Source organism: Sceloporus occidentalis, unplaced genomic scaffold, assembly GCF_023333645.1.
Source record: "Sceloporus occidentalis isolate IW3139 unplaced genomic scaffold, rSceOcc1.0.p SCAF_7, whole genome shotgun sequence".
Lineage (NCBI taxonomy): Eukaryota > Metazoa > Chordata > Lepidosauria > Squamata > Phrynosomatidae > Sceloporus > Sceloporus occidentalis.
In genome coordinates this window covers 13,420,348-13,437,002 of record NW_028316987.1, presented here as the reverse complement: position 1 = coordinate 13,437,002, position 16,655 = coordinate 13,420,348, and the positions used below count along the sequence as shown (strand labels likewise).

General features: G+C 42.0%; 1 protein-coding gene across 2 annotated transcripts in view; it reads left to right on the top strand.

Moving 5' to 3' along the window:
* Positions 1-293: 293 nt before the first annotated feature.
* The window catches only part of LOC149309218 (dnaJ homolog subfamily C member 7), a 35,859-nt gene continuing 19,497 nt past the window's right edge, over positions 294-16,655 (top strand). For both annotated transcript variants that reach the window (XR_016281889.1, XM_089531983.1), the window contains exon 1: positions 294-506. Coding sequence is in view for 1 of the 2 variants with exons in the window: in XM_089531983.1 (XP_089388109.1) it covers positions 397-506 (110 nt within the window). In the remaining variant the exon portion in view is untranslated. The remainder of the gene's footprint in view (positions 507-16,655) is intronic.

Genomic DNA, 16,655 nt, shown 5'->3' with positions numbered 1-16,655 from the left:
TAATATAATAAAATAATAATAATAACAAAAATATAAGAAAAGAAAATAATAATAATAAGAAAAAATATAAGAAAATAAAATAAGAATAAGAAAAATATAAGAAAATAAAATATAATAATAATAATAATAATAATAGTAATAGTAATAGTAATAAAGCCTAGTGGACACAAAGCAAAAGCAAAAAGGGCCAGGGCCTGACTGAGGCGCCCCTCTTGGCGGACTCAAAGCCGCCCTCTCCTCGTCTAGCCCAACCGGAAGTTGCCTCTCTAGCCCTCTCTTATCTATGACCGGAAATGGAGGTATGAACTTCCGTTCCCTCTCTTTCCTTTCTCTGTCTCTGTCTCTCTCTATCCCCGGCTCGCCGCCGGCCGTTGATTGCAGCGACAAGGGCGCAAGATGGCGTCGGCGGGCGGAGATTGCGACGTGATTATGGCTCCCGCGGCAGGTTCCCATTCAGAGGCGCCGGTGATGTTGAGCGACGAGGACGAGGACGCGGGGACGCGAAGGTAAGGCCTTCTTTCCCTTCTCCCCCTTCTTTCTCCCTTCGAAGGCAAAGAAAGGCTCCCTTGGCTGCACTCGCACTGAGTGTGGACTTCAGCTCCCAGAATCCCAGGCCATTGGCCGCCATGGCTGAGGCTTCTGGGAAATGGAGTCCAAAAAATGCCTCTTTGGGGAACCACTGAGCAGCTTCCTTCTGATGAAACTTCATTTCTAATAGCCTCCTTAGCCATTTCCCCCAAGGAATTATATACAATGGACAAGACAGTACCATAATAATAATAATAATAATAATGCATTTTATTTATATGCCGCCTTTACAAAAGATCAAGGCGGTTTACAATGTAGGTTGTTTGTCTCTTTCGAACACCGGAGTTAATGTGTTCTAGATGCAATCCATTCAGGATCTGACCCATTCCTCTCCTTGCTGCAGGAGAACCTGGCTGTCATCTGCCTCCACAACTCTTTTAAGGTGTAGAAAGAAAGGGACCGACTTGCTAGAACCCAGCACAATCCTTTAAGATAAATATGGTGGAGAGCACCAGGAGCTTGAGCGCAATGACATGTTCAGTTCCCAAAATGGGGTCTGTAAAGATCTGACCCTAGTCATTTGTGGGGTGTATAGAATCATAGAATCGTATGGTTGGAAGAGGCCACAAGGGCCATCCAGTCCAACCCCATTCTGCCATGCAGGAAATCCCAATCAAAGCATCCCCTTCCAAGATCCCTTTGAGAATCTGCTGAAAGCTGTGGCCTAGACAGATTCATAGCAGGATATAAATTTTGCTTTATTGCATTGTAAATTGGTTTTCTTTACATAGACTACTCAAGAATAAAAGTAATAAGAGACTGGACACTTGAAAAGAATAAATTTCAGCAGGAAAGAGATTAGTTCATGGATTCCCTGAAGCCCATCCAGTTTATGGATTCCTGGTTGAGGACCTCTGGGTTAGAAAATAGAGTTATGTTCCACAGGGAACTAGTGGGATGCATGGGTTTTCTGATAGATTTGCCTTAACTCTCTTATTTGAGGGAAACTAAATACACCATATTGAGATAGTGAATGTCACCATCTTCTTGACAGAAAATTAAAAGCTTGGTACTAATTGGAAGTAATGTACACTTGTCCCTCCACATTCACTGGGGTTAGGGGCACAGGACCCCCATGAATGTGGGGAAACCACAAATAACATAAACACTCGTGTTTTTACCTGAGATAACACTCTCTAGAAATCTCTAGGTCTTCCAGTGCAACTCTGTGGTCAGCATCTGCCAGACATTGACCACAGAATTGCTCTGGGGAGCTACAAATGCCTAGTGGAGTGTTCTCTCTAGGAATCTCTAGGTCCTTCAGTGCAACTTTTGGTTCAAGTTGACCATAGAGTTGCGCTGGAGGACCTAGATATTCCTAGAGAGAACAAATTAATAAAATCCATGAATAATCAGATCCACAAAAGTCAAAGCCGCAAATGTGGAGGGACGAGTATATTCTGTTTCAAAAACAACAGCATACATTCTTTGTTAGAAACTGGGATTTACCCTGACCTTCTACACTCATCTCTCAGTCTAGTGACTGTGGCTCATAGCCTGGTCACTTCTCCCTTATTTGTGGTGAAAATGATAGGTTTTAGAGGAATCTGTGGTAAAACTCAGTAGCTAACCAAGAGGCTTGTGATCAAGCTCTTGGGTGGTGATTTATGTAGGCTTCTGAGATAACAGCTGAACAGCAAGTGATTCATTCTCTGTAGAGGAACAACCATGTCTAGTGGCAGAGTACATGCCGTACATGCAGAAAAGGTCCTGGGTTCAGTCTCTGGTATCTTCATGTAGGACCAGGAAAGAGTTGTCTGAAATCCTGGAGAACTGGTGTCAATTGAGAGTAATCAGTTAAGCTAGATGAACCAACGATTCAGTATAAAGCAAGTGCTTCCAATTGTTACTAATGGAGGGATAGGCCTTAACCGTGAATAAGTCATAGGCCCTGGCTGAATAAACAGGGAGTGGCAGTAAAAGAAATGAGCCTTCTGGCTACCTGTCTTTAATGAATGTTTGGGTGGATTGGGAGGAACTCCTGTTGCTCAAAGTAACACAGTTTATTTTAGGTTTCTCTTTTTTTGCCCTATCGCTATGACATGTTACAGTGCATAGTTATATTTATAAGAGAAAAGCAATGAAAAATTTAGCCAACCTGCTCCACATCTGCTTCTTTCTCATTGCATAGTTGCTGATACCTATTCATGTTTGGGAAGTGGCTGATCGCAACATGATTTATTCTGAAGGAAGTCCTGGAAATTGGGTTAAACTGAGAAAGACTGAATAGGAGTTTCACTTTCATTTCCCATTATGCAGAGCTAGGTCCGATTATGCCAGTAATAAATGATCAGCAATAGGGAAGTGTTGGGAGCACATCTGTCCTTCACACTTGTCCCAAGAACTACCAAATGCTTTCTCCAGTTGCCAACACACAGGCATATCTAGGAACTGTGTCTGCAGCAAGGGAACCTACTAACCATTAATTTTGGAAGGCTCAGGGCCTGAGGATGTTTCTAAAAGAAAGCTGGATCTGGCTGGAGATACAGCCTTCGTTCGTCCACCTCCCACCCAACATATGCTAGGCAACGTTTAATTTTGCAAATTGAGCGGTTTGGGATTGTAAATAGTACAGCATTATCTTTAAAATTACGCATTATGCAGAGACTCCTGTGGTTGCTTGGTAGGTTATCGTAGTTCTCCAGTGAGTTGAATAATAATGGCAGGCAGTCTTCCCTGAACAGCAGCTTACAGGCACAGGAGCATGTTTGAAGGCAAACTGTGTGTTCACAGAGAGCAGACGTGAGGCCAAATCAGCCTTGTCATTGAGCAGCATGCACTAACTGCCTCCCAGGACATATTCCAGAACTCTGTGCAGCAGCCAGGGGTCCCTAAAGTGACAATTGAATGTGGAAAGGATTTCTTTCAACTGATGTCTTTCATACCTTGGGTGTTCCTGTTCACAGCTCCAAAGGGCTATGCGTGCATTGAGCATGGTATTACTGATGGCTGGGAATAACATTAGATTCTTGATACCCCTAGAATTCTCAGCCACTACTGACAGGAATATAAACATGTTCAGAACAGGACAAAAAGTCTTTTCCAAAATAGTCTTCCCCACGTTCCTCTTTTAGCAGGAAATTCAGGGCATCTAGGCTAGTGCCTGGCCTTCTCAACTTTCTGTCCTGCAGGCATATTAGACTATAACTCACATCACCTTCACGTAAACACGGATAGTGGTGAAGTTCATAAGTTGGTCTGAAATATCTGCGTGTGTGTGAGTGTCAGGCTGGAGAATGCTGGACCAGGGCATTCCTAATAGACCTAAGACCCCCTGGCACCCTGTAGTATTTTGAAAAATCTTGAAATTGCTGGATCTGGCTGGAAACCCTAGCAACCACTTGCTGTTCTTCTTACATTCATGATCTCAAGCTGGTTTCTCCCTGTTGCGATTCATGTCCTTGCTCGTTCGGTGTTAAGAGTCTCCCCATATTTCACTGGGGTGGGGAATGTGTGCTTTTTCATATGTTGCACTGCAGTTCCCATCATCCATACCATATATAATCAGGAGTGAGGGGGGTACACTCCAAAAGCAACTGGTGGGGAATATGTTCATTGTTTCTACTTCATACTCTGAAGACCGTGGGAAAGAAGATACTTGCTTTGATCTGGGTTGTTCTATGGGAAGCTTAAAAGATGTGTACATCAATTGATGGGGACATCAATTAGAAAACTTTTGAATGAACTTGAGTTCTTCTTTCCCAGGAAGCTGTTGCATGGGGATGGAGTTGTACCTTTCAGTTTGGGAACCAGTTGAATTGGAGTGAATGCTGCGTAAAACATAGAATTGAGCTGTGCCTTGTATATTGGAATGCATCTGTCCCTGACTGTTTTTATTTTGGTCCTTAGCCTCACTTGTTGCTGGAATGCAATTCTCAAGACCCTTTCCAAATTGGAATTGGCCCTTGGTGTTTGTTGTTGACATGGCATCTTAGCACAGAGGGTTTGGGCAGTAAATAGTGAGTTGCAAAGCTGTAAAATACATGAAAGTCAAAGAGCTAGGAAAGCTCTTAATTCTACTGCCAGGTCACCCTGCAAAGAAAGTCCATCTCTTCACTGGGTGACATGAAATACCCAGAACTTAAAACATCCCCACTCACTTTTTTCCCCATTGAGCTCTTACTGTCAGGAAGCTTTTCCTAAAAAGTTTAGGTGTGTTATCTTTTCTGTAGCTTGAATCCATCTATGTCTCAGTCTCTGGAGCAGCAGAGTTCTATCCTCAATATGGCATCGCTTCAAATATTAAACAGGGCTGTCATATCGCCTCTCAACCTTCTCTTCTCCAGGCTAAACATACCCAACTTCCCAAGTCGCTTCTCACAGAGCATCATTTCCAGATCTTTCACATGTGACTTTGGAAATGTGGAGAAGATTCCCTTGATGCAAACTTATTTTAAAAGGTGCAGGTACTACAGTGGTGTGTCTGTTTTTGGGCATTGACCAAATTAGTCTGGGGTGCTTGTTCCAATTTGCTGTTTTTTGACACCTTCTTTTCTGAAATTCATCACTACACAAACAGAAGATGTAAGCAGTACAATATGTAGATAAGAACCTGTCTATCGGCAACTGCAGTCTACTGCTTGTGTAACAGGACAGATTGCAAGTACACCTAATTATCAATGTATTTCATTTTATCTATATTCAGAGAAAATGTGTTTGCACATAATTACTCTACCTTGATATTGTTGCTGTGGTATAATTCCACAAGGAAAAATTGTAAAGGTTGACGTTCACCTGGAAAAGCTCCAAAAGCTGTTTACATATTGTTGCTAGTAGCCCACCAAGTAATCCAGTAGGTTCTCACAGTTAAACCTTAGTGGAAAATATGTTTACTAACTTTGATGTATGCCATAATAAAAGCAATCTCTGTTTGGGGACAGGGAGTACATGAAACATGAAGAATCAGGCTGGGAGCTTGAAAGGGCCTGATAACAACATAACTTTGGCTAAAACCGGACACACTGTTTTATTTAAATATTTTCATAGTGACACACAGAATTAATAAATGTCATCTAGGACTCATCAGTGAATGAGTTATATCATTCCCAAGTGTTTCCAAAGCAGGTCCAGGTGAGAATCTTGTTTGAAAGGCAAAATGCTCCAGTGTCTGTAGGTAGTCATATAGATTATTCATAAACCCCATCAAACTATTTTGCATGTTAAAGAAAATATATATTTTGTGCCTTCCCTGTCTTCATAGCAGGTACGGTAATGTGAGGAACATGTATGAAAACATTGGGTAGCATTGCCTATGAGACATGAGCCACTGAGGATCACTAATGGTCTCCTTTGTGTCTGTCAGAGGGCTAAAGTGTCCACTATTGCATTTCAAAGTTTTGTCTAGTTTTGGAACTCTGAAGAAAGTAAGAATAGCTGTTGAGATTTACTGTTGGTGTAATCTATAGGAATGCAAAAATATCCAGTCACCTCTGTTACAGAGTAATCATCCAAGCATGGCTGTGATGTCTTAATGGCTCTTAAGACAGCAAATTGATATATAAAATAGGGTAGAATAAAGGGCTGTATTTCCCTCCCTCCCCTTGTTACCTGCTGCTTTGCAAACAGCTTTGGTAGCATATATTCTTGATTGAGAGATTCCTGATAGCAGCCAAAAGGCCATGAAAAATCCACTTCTGTTGGCCATTTGTTAATTTCCAAGGAACAATCATGCTGCTAAATATCAAGAAACTTTCCAAAACTATTTTTAATTATGTAATTACTTCCTCCCAAAATGTAACTACTACAGGATCAACTCCAAAACATATGTGTTAGGGCAGCATTACTTCTCCAACCATTTGTTGACATAGCCCTTTCTTGAATGTTCAGTATATTTGAAAGAGCAATTTCTGTTGTCTAAGATCTAGTCAGTGATCTGTAGCCATACTAGTGTTACATGTTGTGTTTTAATACAATAACAATTTAATTCTGTTTTAATGCACACTTTTGTGTGTTTCTAATTGTATTCTTTTAAATTGTAAGCCAATTTGAGTCCTAATTTTGGGGGAAATGGGATGATGATGATGATAATATCGCCACTGTTTAATCAATGGCCATTGAGTAGTTAGAATTGGATATTTCGATCCCGTATTCCATTCTTGCTCTGAACCTTGCATATTATAATTATTTACAGATAACACACATACTGTTAGTTTCGTTGGTCTCAATTAATGTACCTGATATTAAGAGAACCTCAGATTCACTTAAAGCTACAGGGCCAAATCTGGATTGTAATAAATGTTTCAGTTGTAGATGCTGCCATTTAGCTGATACTGGTAGTTAAAACTTCTCTTGCAAAATTGAGCAAGGCAACAAGTCATCATCGACATCACGTATCTGATTTAAGATAATCTTGCTTATTGAGTGTCCTGTCTGAGGAGTTTTTCTTGCCAGGCTGATTTCGAATGGGACGCGTCTCTCTGTAACAGCACCTGGGTCTTTGGCTGCCAACTGTGTTTCCAGGAAAAGGAAACCAAAGCCAGCTGAGGCAATGCTGTGTATGCTGTAGGCATGGAGAACTGATGAACAGTTTTAAGCTCTTCACAACGTGACCTTAAAGGCACCCTCGCACACCGAAGATGTAGGCTTGAGTAATCATTTCTTCAGGTCCCACTCTGAATTGTTGCAGTGTTATGCTGTTTGGGGAATGTATAGAAAACCCACAAGCTTTGGCGGTGATTATGGCACTCTTGATTGCCCTGCGCAGGTAGGTCTCCGTTCTCCATGCTAAGCACTAGGGGGCACCAGTGTACAGATAAATATTTCTCCACATGCCACAATAAACTGCATTGTGTGCCATTTGTCCTGCATCTTATAAGTACAAACTGGAGGAGATGCCAAGATAATCTGTTGACAACTTCTTCCTATAAAGCCAGTCTTGCCTACTTAACTCCTCCACTTTACAAAATTTCAGCCTACCTAACACTTAACTTGTGCCACCTGGCTCATGTAATGCTGCAGGGAGGGGATCGTGAGTTGCCCCTTGCTGGTGGTGAGTCTCAGGCCGCAGTCATTAAACATATTTGAATTTTTGCTTCACAGTTAATTTTAAGGGGAGAAAAGCTGGTTGGGCTACCAAGCATAGTGGTCTTCAGTGCTTCTATTTCCCAGAAGCTTTTTCCAAATGGTCTTTTTTGCACTGAAACTCCTCCTGGACATCTGCTGCAGACTCCCAGCCCATTGCAGATGATTCTGTGATGCATCTAATCTGACCTGTTACCCTGCGTGAACTGAAATTGAAACATAGGACATATCTACCACTCCCCTGGATCTTCACATGGTGATGATAAAGTTGCTGTTCTCAAGAGTTTGTCCACTGTGGCTGATTTCACTTGGTCATCTGTGGTGCCTGTTTAAAAAACCCCAAAAACCCACAGACATTGGATGCTCTCATTCCTTGGGAGTGTGTACTCTGCAGTGGGATTGATAGAATTCTGTGATTTCTATCATTAGTCCCAAACAGGCATCTTGGAATATATTTTGCATATTGTGTTCAATTTAATCTTGAGAAAATCAGAAAAGGTAAAGCGCAGAAGGAGCCTAGGCTTGCAAGAAAGATTAAAAACAATAAAGGTGGGGGGTTGTGTCTATAATGAGGCATAACAAAGTAGAACAAAATATTAGGGCCCTGAAATGAAGAAGTTGGAGAAATGCTAACAGGGGACAGAGAAAAGGCAAAACAACTCAGTACATTCTTTGCCCCCGTCTTCTCCCAAAAGGAAAACTGTGTTCAATCTAAGGGAAATGGAGCAGATGATGCAGTAGGGAAATGCAACACAGAATAGATAAAAAAGAAGACCTGGCTACTACAAATGAGTTCAGGTCTCCAGGGCTAGAGGAACCTCATCCAAGAGTTTTAAAAACAGTCAAAAGTAATCTCGGAACCAAAATAGTGCAAGGTCTGGCAAACATTCTCTGTGAGGAGAGACTTGGGGAGTTGGGTATGTTTGGCCTGGAGAAGAGAAGGTGAAGAGGTTATATGATAGCCCTGTTTAAATATTTAAAATGATGTCATATTGAGAATGGAGCAAGCTTGTTTTCTACTGCTCCAGAAACGGACATGGATGGATTCAAGCTACAGAAAAGATAATCCACCTGAGAGTGGTGGAATTTTCTTCTTTGGGGGTTTTTAAACAGAGGCTGTATGGCCATCTGTTGTGGATGGTTTGATTGTGAGTTCTTGCATGGCAGGGAGTTGGACCAGATGGCCCTTGTGATCTTTTCCATCTCTATGATTATATTATTTTTGAAGACAAAGGTCAAAGAATATCAAGTTTCTGGAAATTACTCAACCTACCATCCCTGATGAGTTTTTATCAGGAGGTGGATATATCTGTGAGGAAGAGCATACGCTGCTGGTTTGTTGACGATCCTCAAAATGGCTGCTAACCACCAGCCTTTAACTGGGTCTTGAAGTGAATCTTGTGCAGACAGACAGATGGGGGCCACGGCAATCACACACTGTGACCCCAATCTGGCCTTTCCAGGGCGCGATAGCCACAGCACCGCAGCTATACTGTGCTCCTTCAGCATTGCGCCATGCAGATGCAGTGCCAGAGGAGTGCCATGTTGCCACACATCGTGCAGTGGGTGGCGAACAGTGTTGTGGTGCCCTGGGGCAAAGTCGAGTTGTCTGTCATAACTTAGGCCCTATGAAGACTGGCACTTTGGGCCATCCTATGGGCAGAGTTGGGGCATAGCGTCTACACGACGCACACCCCAGCTCCGCCTCCAGGACACCATGTACTGCACTACACAGTGCGTGGCATCATAGTGCTCCTCCAGCGCTGCATCCACATGACACAGTGCCGAATGAGTGCTGCATAGCCACAGCTGTCGCACCGTGGAAAGGCGAGATCAGGGCCACGACGTGTGGTTGCTGAGCCCCAATCTGGCTGAAAAAGAAGCGGCTGGAGGCCGCCACTTTGGGGCTGTTTGCACAATCCCTTAGAACACATGACTGTCTGCCATGGACAACCCATTTTCCAAGCCCATACCCTTTCTGCCATAGCATTTTCAGTTTGTACTGCAAATGTGGTGACTAGGAACTTGACTTTTAGAATCAAAGCCCAGGGTAATCTAGGTTTTACCAAGAGCCTTCAGAGTCATACACATTTATTAAGAACTCGTTGCTGCTTACAAGCTGATTTTTCCCTTTCCAGCTTTGCTCTGATCGCTTTATCTGCTTTTCAGGTCTTCATTTCTGAAATGGCCTCTTGGCTGTTCATGTTTGTGTTTGCTGTTTCTTCTTGTATTGAGGGGCAGCTGAGTTTCCCTTCTGCTTACTGTTTAGTGCCATGGCAGCCTAGTGGTATGTGGTGCTGAAAAAGTACATACCTCAGCGTCCTCTCTAGCAAAGTTATGCAGTGACAGGGAGGCAAGTAGTGATGGGAGGATTTTTTTTAAAGATCCTTGTTGTAGCTCTGTCCTTCCACCCCCAGGGTTCACCAGAGAGGGACGCCAACTCTTCGCCCAACAATGAGATCCATTCAGAGAGCTGGATTGTATTTTTAGCCAAGCAGATTCTTTCTCTAGCATCAAAAGTAGCAAGTGGGGAATGCAGCCTACATCAGTGCGGGACTTGCAGAATGACCTCATTCAGGCTGTGGCATCTGTTTGGAGTAGAAACAATCATTCATGATATCAGGAGATCAAGAATTCTTTTCCTCTTGTTGTGGCAGTCAGAGTCCTTAGTAAACAAGTGCAGGACTTATTTTTAAAAAGCACCTCTTCTTTATCTGTTCATCACATTGATAAAACACGGTAGACGTCATTAGCTCCAGTTGTGGTATTTGACCAGGTGGTCTCTGTGGAGTCGTCATATGCAGATCCATCAGAAAGAACCAGTGAAAATAGTTTACATGTTGTTTATTTCTTATGGTCCCTAGCAGAATATTAGCCAAAGGACATTCAGTGCTGAATATTCGTCTAACACTCCTCCTACCCCACCCCTTGCAACAATTGCAGGAAGTTTCAGTGTTTATCAGAAATTTACCAGGCATATTAAAATCAGATCATCAGTAATGGCAAAAAACCATCCTGAACTCTAGTTTCCTCATTGATATCTGTCTTTCCTTACTCCGTCTATAGTCACAGGGCAGTTCTAGTGCAGACACTAAAAGAATACAGTATGACGTGGGTGCGCTATACGTGTGCAGAGACTAAGAGAATACAGTACAGTGTGCCCTTGTTTTATGCAGGGATCCATTCCGGATTCCCTGTGTAAAACAAAAAGCGCATATGCTTGAGCCCCATTACAAATAATGGGGCTCATGCTTGTGGTGGTGTGTGGTGGCGGTGGCACGCCACAGGCGCACACACCATTGTTTCTTCCAGCACACTGCACCGGAAGAAGCAGCACTGAGCAGCATATAATGCGCCCGCATATGATGCGGGTGCACTATATGACACGAACGCGCACTGCATACACAAACCCCATTAGTTTCAATGGGGCTCAAGCACATACGGAACTTGTCTTATGTGGTGCAGTCTCAAACAGTCTCCCTGCGTAGGGCAAGGGTGCACTGTATATGAGGCCCATCAGGTTTGGCTTGTGCCCCATATAAATTGTTTGAGTATTCAAGCCCCTCCCCCCCCAAAAAAGAAGGCGTTCACCAGGCAGGTCCAGCTCCATCAGGGCTAGCCTGGAAGAAGGAAGAGCCCTCCCTCCAATCCATCTGCCTTGGTCCAGGCCTCAGAGGGAGAGAAGAACCACTGGACCTCATCCCCTTTCCCTCCACCATTCCCTTCTCCTTTTGTTTCGTGTCTTTTAGATTGTAAACCTGAGGGCAGGGAACTGTCTGATTAAAAATAATAATTGTAAGTCGCCCTGAGAGCCATTAGGGCTGAAGGGCGGGATATAAATACCTAAATAAATAAATAAAATATACACTGTGCCCTTGCCTTACGCGGGGGACCATTCCAGACCTTGTCGTGTAAGGCAGGTTCCGCATGTATTTGAGCCCCATTGAAACTAATTGATTAGTGTGTTTCAGCACCATTGATTAGTAAACTTAACATTAAATCACTGTTGATGTACAACTGGAAGTTCTAGTTTATTTTAACTAAGTTGAAAGCCTCAGAGGTGATTTGCAAGGTTGTGGTGGTGGAGCCTAGTGTTCATTGATGGCTTCATAAGCCAAGATTTATGAAGCTTGAATTGTCAGGTCTAAACTAATCCAATGTTCACTTTCCTTTAATTTTGGCCTAACTGACCTTGTGGTGAAATTCCTAAATTACAGCAAATAATTGTGGAGTGTATGTGAAAGATACAATCAAACAATCTAGTTTTATTGTGGAAGAAAATGGGACTCTGAACTGATGCAAATTAGTTGGGGGCCCAAAGGCATAGAAGAATTACTTAGTATTAACAGTCTTTTATAGTCTCATGGGCCAAAAACAGACAGAGGGGAAAAGCTGACTTACCCCCAGTGTTGCCCCAATTTTGTGAGGAGAACCACTGGCTGCCACAATGGGCCGACAACCAAATCAGGTTGCACCACCACCCCTGCTATGAGGACTTACCTAGCATAATAGAGCAATTGCCACTACAAACCACACCATTATTATTAATTTTTTTTGTTCCACCAAAAAAGCATGAGCGTGAGCACATAGACACTCCACCAACAGCCACCAATCACCTCCCTCCCAGCCATCAGTCCGTTGGGTGTCCTGCACAACCAGACACTCATTCCCATGATCAATCTACTGCCCATATGGGGCATCAGTGCACGCAGTGACACATTGGCAAAATACAACAATGGAGCTTCCTCCTCCCCCATCTTCCTTGCCCCCTGCAGTTCGCTGACTGGAGTAGTGGCTGCTGCCTTGGAGGGCCAGCTTAGGGCAGCCTCATAGCCCTCCTGAAACAATGAGCATCTCTTCAATCATGACATCCCCCGCCCCCAATGCATACTTCCATTTTCTCTCTTGCCTCCCTGTTGGACTAGCCAATTTATTAATGTTGTTATTAAATCCATTTTATGGTTTCTAACCTGATGTGCTTATAGTCATTTCACTTCATGGGGTATGTGATGTGTCGATGGTGCTGCTGACCCCTTCTGCAATTGACTCGCAGGCGTGCAACAAAAAAAGTATAGCCAGCAAAGGTGGTGATGGTTTGGCTGACCTAGGGCATCTGCTGGCCACCTGGGTCCTCCTGTCTCCACACCAGTGTGTAGTCCACACTAGGTCACACTGTGTCATATAAATTAGGCAGCAGACCAGAGGTACCACTTCAAATAGGAAATGCAATCATAGCATATCATTACCAATTCTGTACCATGTGCACCGGTTGCCTGTGTGTTCCAAGGTCCACTTTTGGGTGACTTGGGATAATCTTTAATTCCTCAGATGGCTTGGTTGAAGAATTGCCTCCATTTCTGTAAGGTTTCCAGGATCCTAAGATTACTGTAGAGACAGTAGACGGTGTCAATCAGTAAAATCTGTTAGGCTGGTAGCTGTAAGTGAGAGCCCTTTCTGATGTTGCCTCATCTTTAGGGAATACCTTAATACTGAGCATAACCTCATTACGTATGATACTGTACATAATCTCATATAAAAGCTTTCTTCTTACATAGGTTTTAGAAGCAATAAACATTTTTTCCTAATTTTTCCAGAGAAAAAAAGACTTAAGGAGAAAAAACAGGGTTTATATGTCTACAATTATGTGTGTGCTTATATATCATTAAAATATACTTTAAAGGGGGGGAACAATCCCCTCCCCATTTTTCTCTTGAGGAACTTCACATTTCTATGGCTGTTTTTAAACTGGAAGATTATGTTTTTACTGTGCTCCTGGCATGCAAAGTGGAGGGGTCACTAACTAATTTGTACACTGGAAAACCATGCATTCCCACTGTATCTGGACCTTTGTTATCATACTCCTGCTCATAATTTTTAAAAAGATGCACAGCTCTGGGAAGTGGAGAAACGTTGGCCTATTGTTTAACTTTCTAACTATCCTATGCTTGTTGTACTGTATGTGCCATTTCCTTCTTAAGCCATGCCTGAACATGGACATATCAAGACCATTGTTAGCTTCTCGACCAAGCATAATTTGCTGCATTAAATGTGAGCTGCATACGCCTTAGCCTTAACCTCTGTGAGCCCCTTTTGAAAAATGAAATGTTCTTGGGTCCTATTGTGTTTGCATGCTGATCAACTGTACCATTCTAGGGAGAACTGGCTGGAATGGGGAGGCCAGAAAGAGGAGCTAGTGTTCGAGCTAGAATGAGGTTAAAACTATGTTAACACACCACAACACAACCCTCTATTGTTTGGGAGTCTCTCTCTCTCTCTCTCTCTCTCTCTCTCTCTGGATTTTTCCCCTAACATAGCTTGTATTGTGTACTCTAGAAGGCCTTTTGCTTGGGTCATGCCAGGGGTAGAGAGAAGGTGGGCCAATGGTACCAAGCCTGTGAATTCAGGATTGGCATTTTGGCTCTTCCTATAGCCAGTACTCTAATGCTGCTATGGTTTTAAGAAGCTAGATTCTCATCTTCCCCATACCAGCCTTATGAATGCTATGTTTTGAATTTCTCATTTCAGTTCAGTCTCAAGTAGCATTCCTCAGCCAAAATGGAATTGTTGCATTCCCAGCTTGAAGCAATGTGATAATACCCTCTTCATTTGTCTGCCTCTTCCAGTCATTAGGGTGCAAGCAAAGTGTTATCTTCAATGATTCAGCAGGGTGCAAATTCTATTGATAGCCCTCCATGCATATAAACAGATGGCAAGCTTTGTAGCTCTCATGAGGCAAAAGAGAATCGCTGTTCTTTGGGCCTTAGGTTTGTTTTTTTAATCATTTTAAATTTAAAGAATACCTTTACAGTATTTTACTTGATTGTATCCTTTATATTAAATATTGCTTTTAAAAAAATGCTTTAAAATGGAACTCAAACATAATGAAGTGTAAAATGTCTTAATCCTTTAAAACGAAATTCAAGACCACTTGTTATCAGTTAAAGCCTGATTGTCTATGCAAAAGAATGAACTGAGGCAACAACGACAAAATCTGCCTTTGCGGGGATCACTCTTCAAACAATTATTTACAGTACAGTATTTATAATTGACACACTAGTTCATTATATTGTGCTGAATACAGTGCAGACTGTGAACGTTCAGTTTCACTCCCTTGAAGAGGGGAGTCGTCGTTCAAGTACATTGAATATGTCTCATATATATCAACAAGAAAGAATATGGAGCCCCAGCTATGGAATACCCTCCCTATAGAAAAGTGACTGGTACCAACAATGCAATTGTTTAGATGCCAGCTCAAGACCTTTTTGTTTACCCAAACATCTTATTTTGCTGGTTCTATTTTATTGAATTTGGTGCTGCTTTTGTGTATGTTTGATAATATGTCTTGGTCTTTCTGTTGCATTAATTATAGCTTAAAACTACCATGATCCCTTTAAGGATAAGGAAAGGACAGTTTTAAGCACATTATTATTTGATAAACATACATTTAGACTAGCCAATAGAAGGTCATGGATGGATGGATAGATATATATATGTATAGTCATATTACACCAGGTACCTATCAGCCCTTTCTGGGTCTTTAGGCCACAATCCTATACTCAGTTTCTTGGGAGATTCACTGATTGAAATAGGACTTAATTTTGATCAGCTATGTGTTGAATCATAAAGTTGCACTTTGAGTATGCTCTTGTTTAGCATTCTTACATAGCTATAGAGAGAATCAAACGGAAAATCTTTAATATTGCAATTCTCTCCTTTTTTTGAGTAGATATAAATTCTGTAGTGTAACCAGTTCCTGTGCATATTTGTTTGAGAAAAAGCTTCATTCAGAGGTGTAATTTAATTTGCCCTTTCTTCCTGATTATCTAAATCATCTTGATTTTTACTTAGTGCACCCTGTTCTTCAGTGACTCTTGTGTGACCTTGTAATTTTCTTCTTTTTATTTTACTTTAAAAAGAAAATTAGGACAGCTATTAATATATATTGTCTTTCAAGGCAACTGTAGGTTCTCAAAATAGCAACACTTCAGTTCCACACAGTGGTTAAGTTTGGGTTTACATAAAAGAGTACTGTTATGTTTCTTAAATGTTTGCAACTTCTTTTCTACAGACTTCTCACACTAGGAAAGTTGAAAAAATATGTGTTCAAACTGTTAATAAAGTGCACACTATCACCTGCAAAAAAACCTGAAAGCACATCTGTCTCAAAGACTTTTGATTTGTGAAGAAGTGTTTAAAGAACATTCTATAAAAACAAACTGGGAGAATACTGAGTCCTGCAGTACTAATGATATCAAGGCTAAACAGTCCCCCAGCACTATCTTCTCGAAATGTTTGGACCCAAAAGACCATATCCATGGCAAAACAATGCCCCAGGTCCCTTATCAGCTGAACAGTCCAGAAGGATACCATGATTGATAATAGTCTGGAATGCCCCTGAGAGGTTCAGCAGCACCAACAAAAACACATTTTCTCTCTCTAGTTCTAGTATAGGTCTTCAACCAGGACTGTTTCTATCCCATAACCAGGTTAGAATTCACATTGAAATGGGTCCATTTACATCCAAGAAACCCTAGAGGGTTGTTGTCACCATTCACTCTAAAGCCCTACTTTAAAAGGGATGGTTAGAAAGGTGGTGACAGTTATCTAAGGTGTTGGGGTCTCATGACTGCTTCTTTTAGAGGATTTGGAGCATAATTCTCTTTCCAAAAAAAGCATTTACAGCTTCCATCACCCAATCCATCTGCCTTCCTGTGGCAGTTTTAATCAGCCAGGATAGATATGGGTCTGATGAACTTGTGCTTGACTTTACTTCTCAAAGCAGATTGACCCATCATCAAGTTGAACAGATTGAAAATCATCCATCAGATTGGATGTATCTCCGTTATCTCAATAGAGGTTTTGCTTTTTAGGCTGATTTGGTAGCAAGAGGAGCTACCTTCTCTACAGCAATTTCCCATTGTATAGCCATGGTGTGTGTGTGTGTGTGTAATTAAGAGATATGTGTTACATAGTCCTTCAAAGAACAGCTGTTCTTGTTTCTGGTAGGAGTCTCATCCACCAATGGTTGGGGATAGTCTATGATTTTT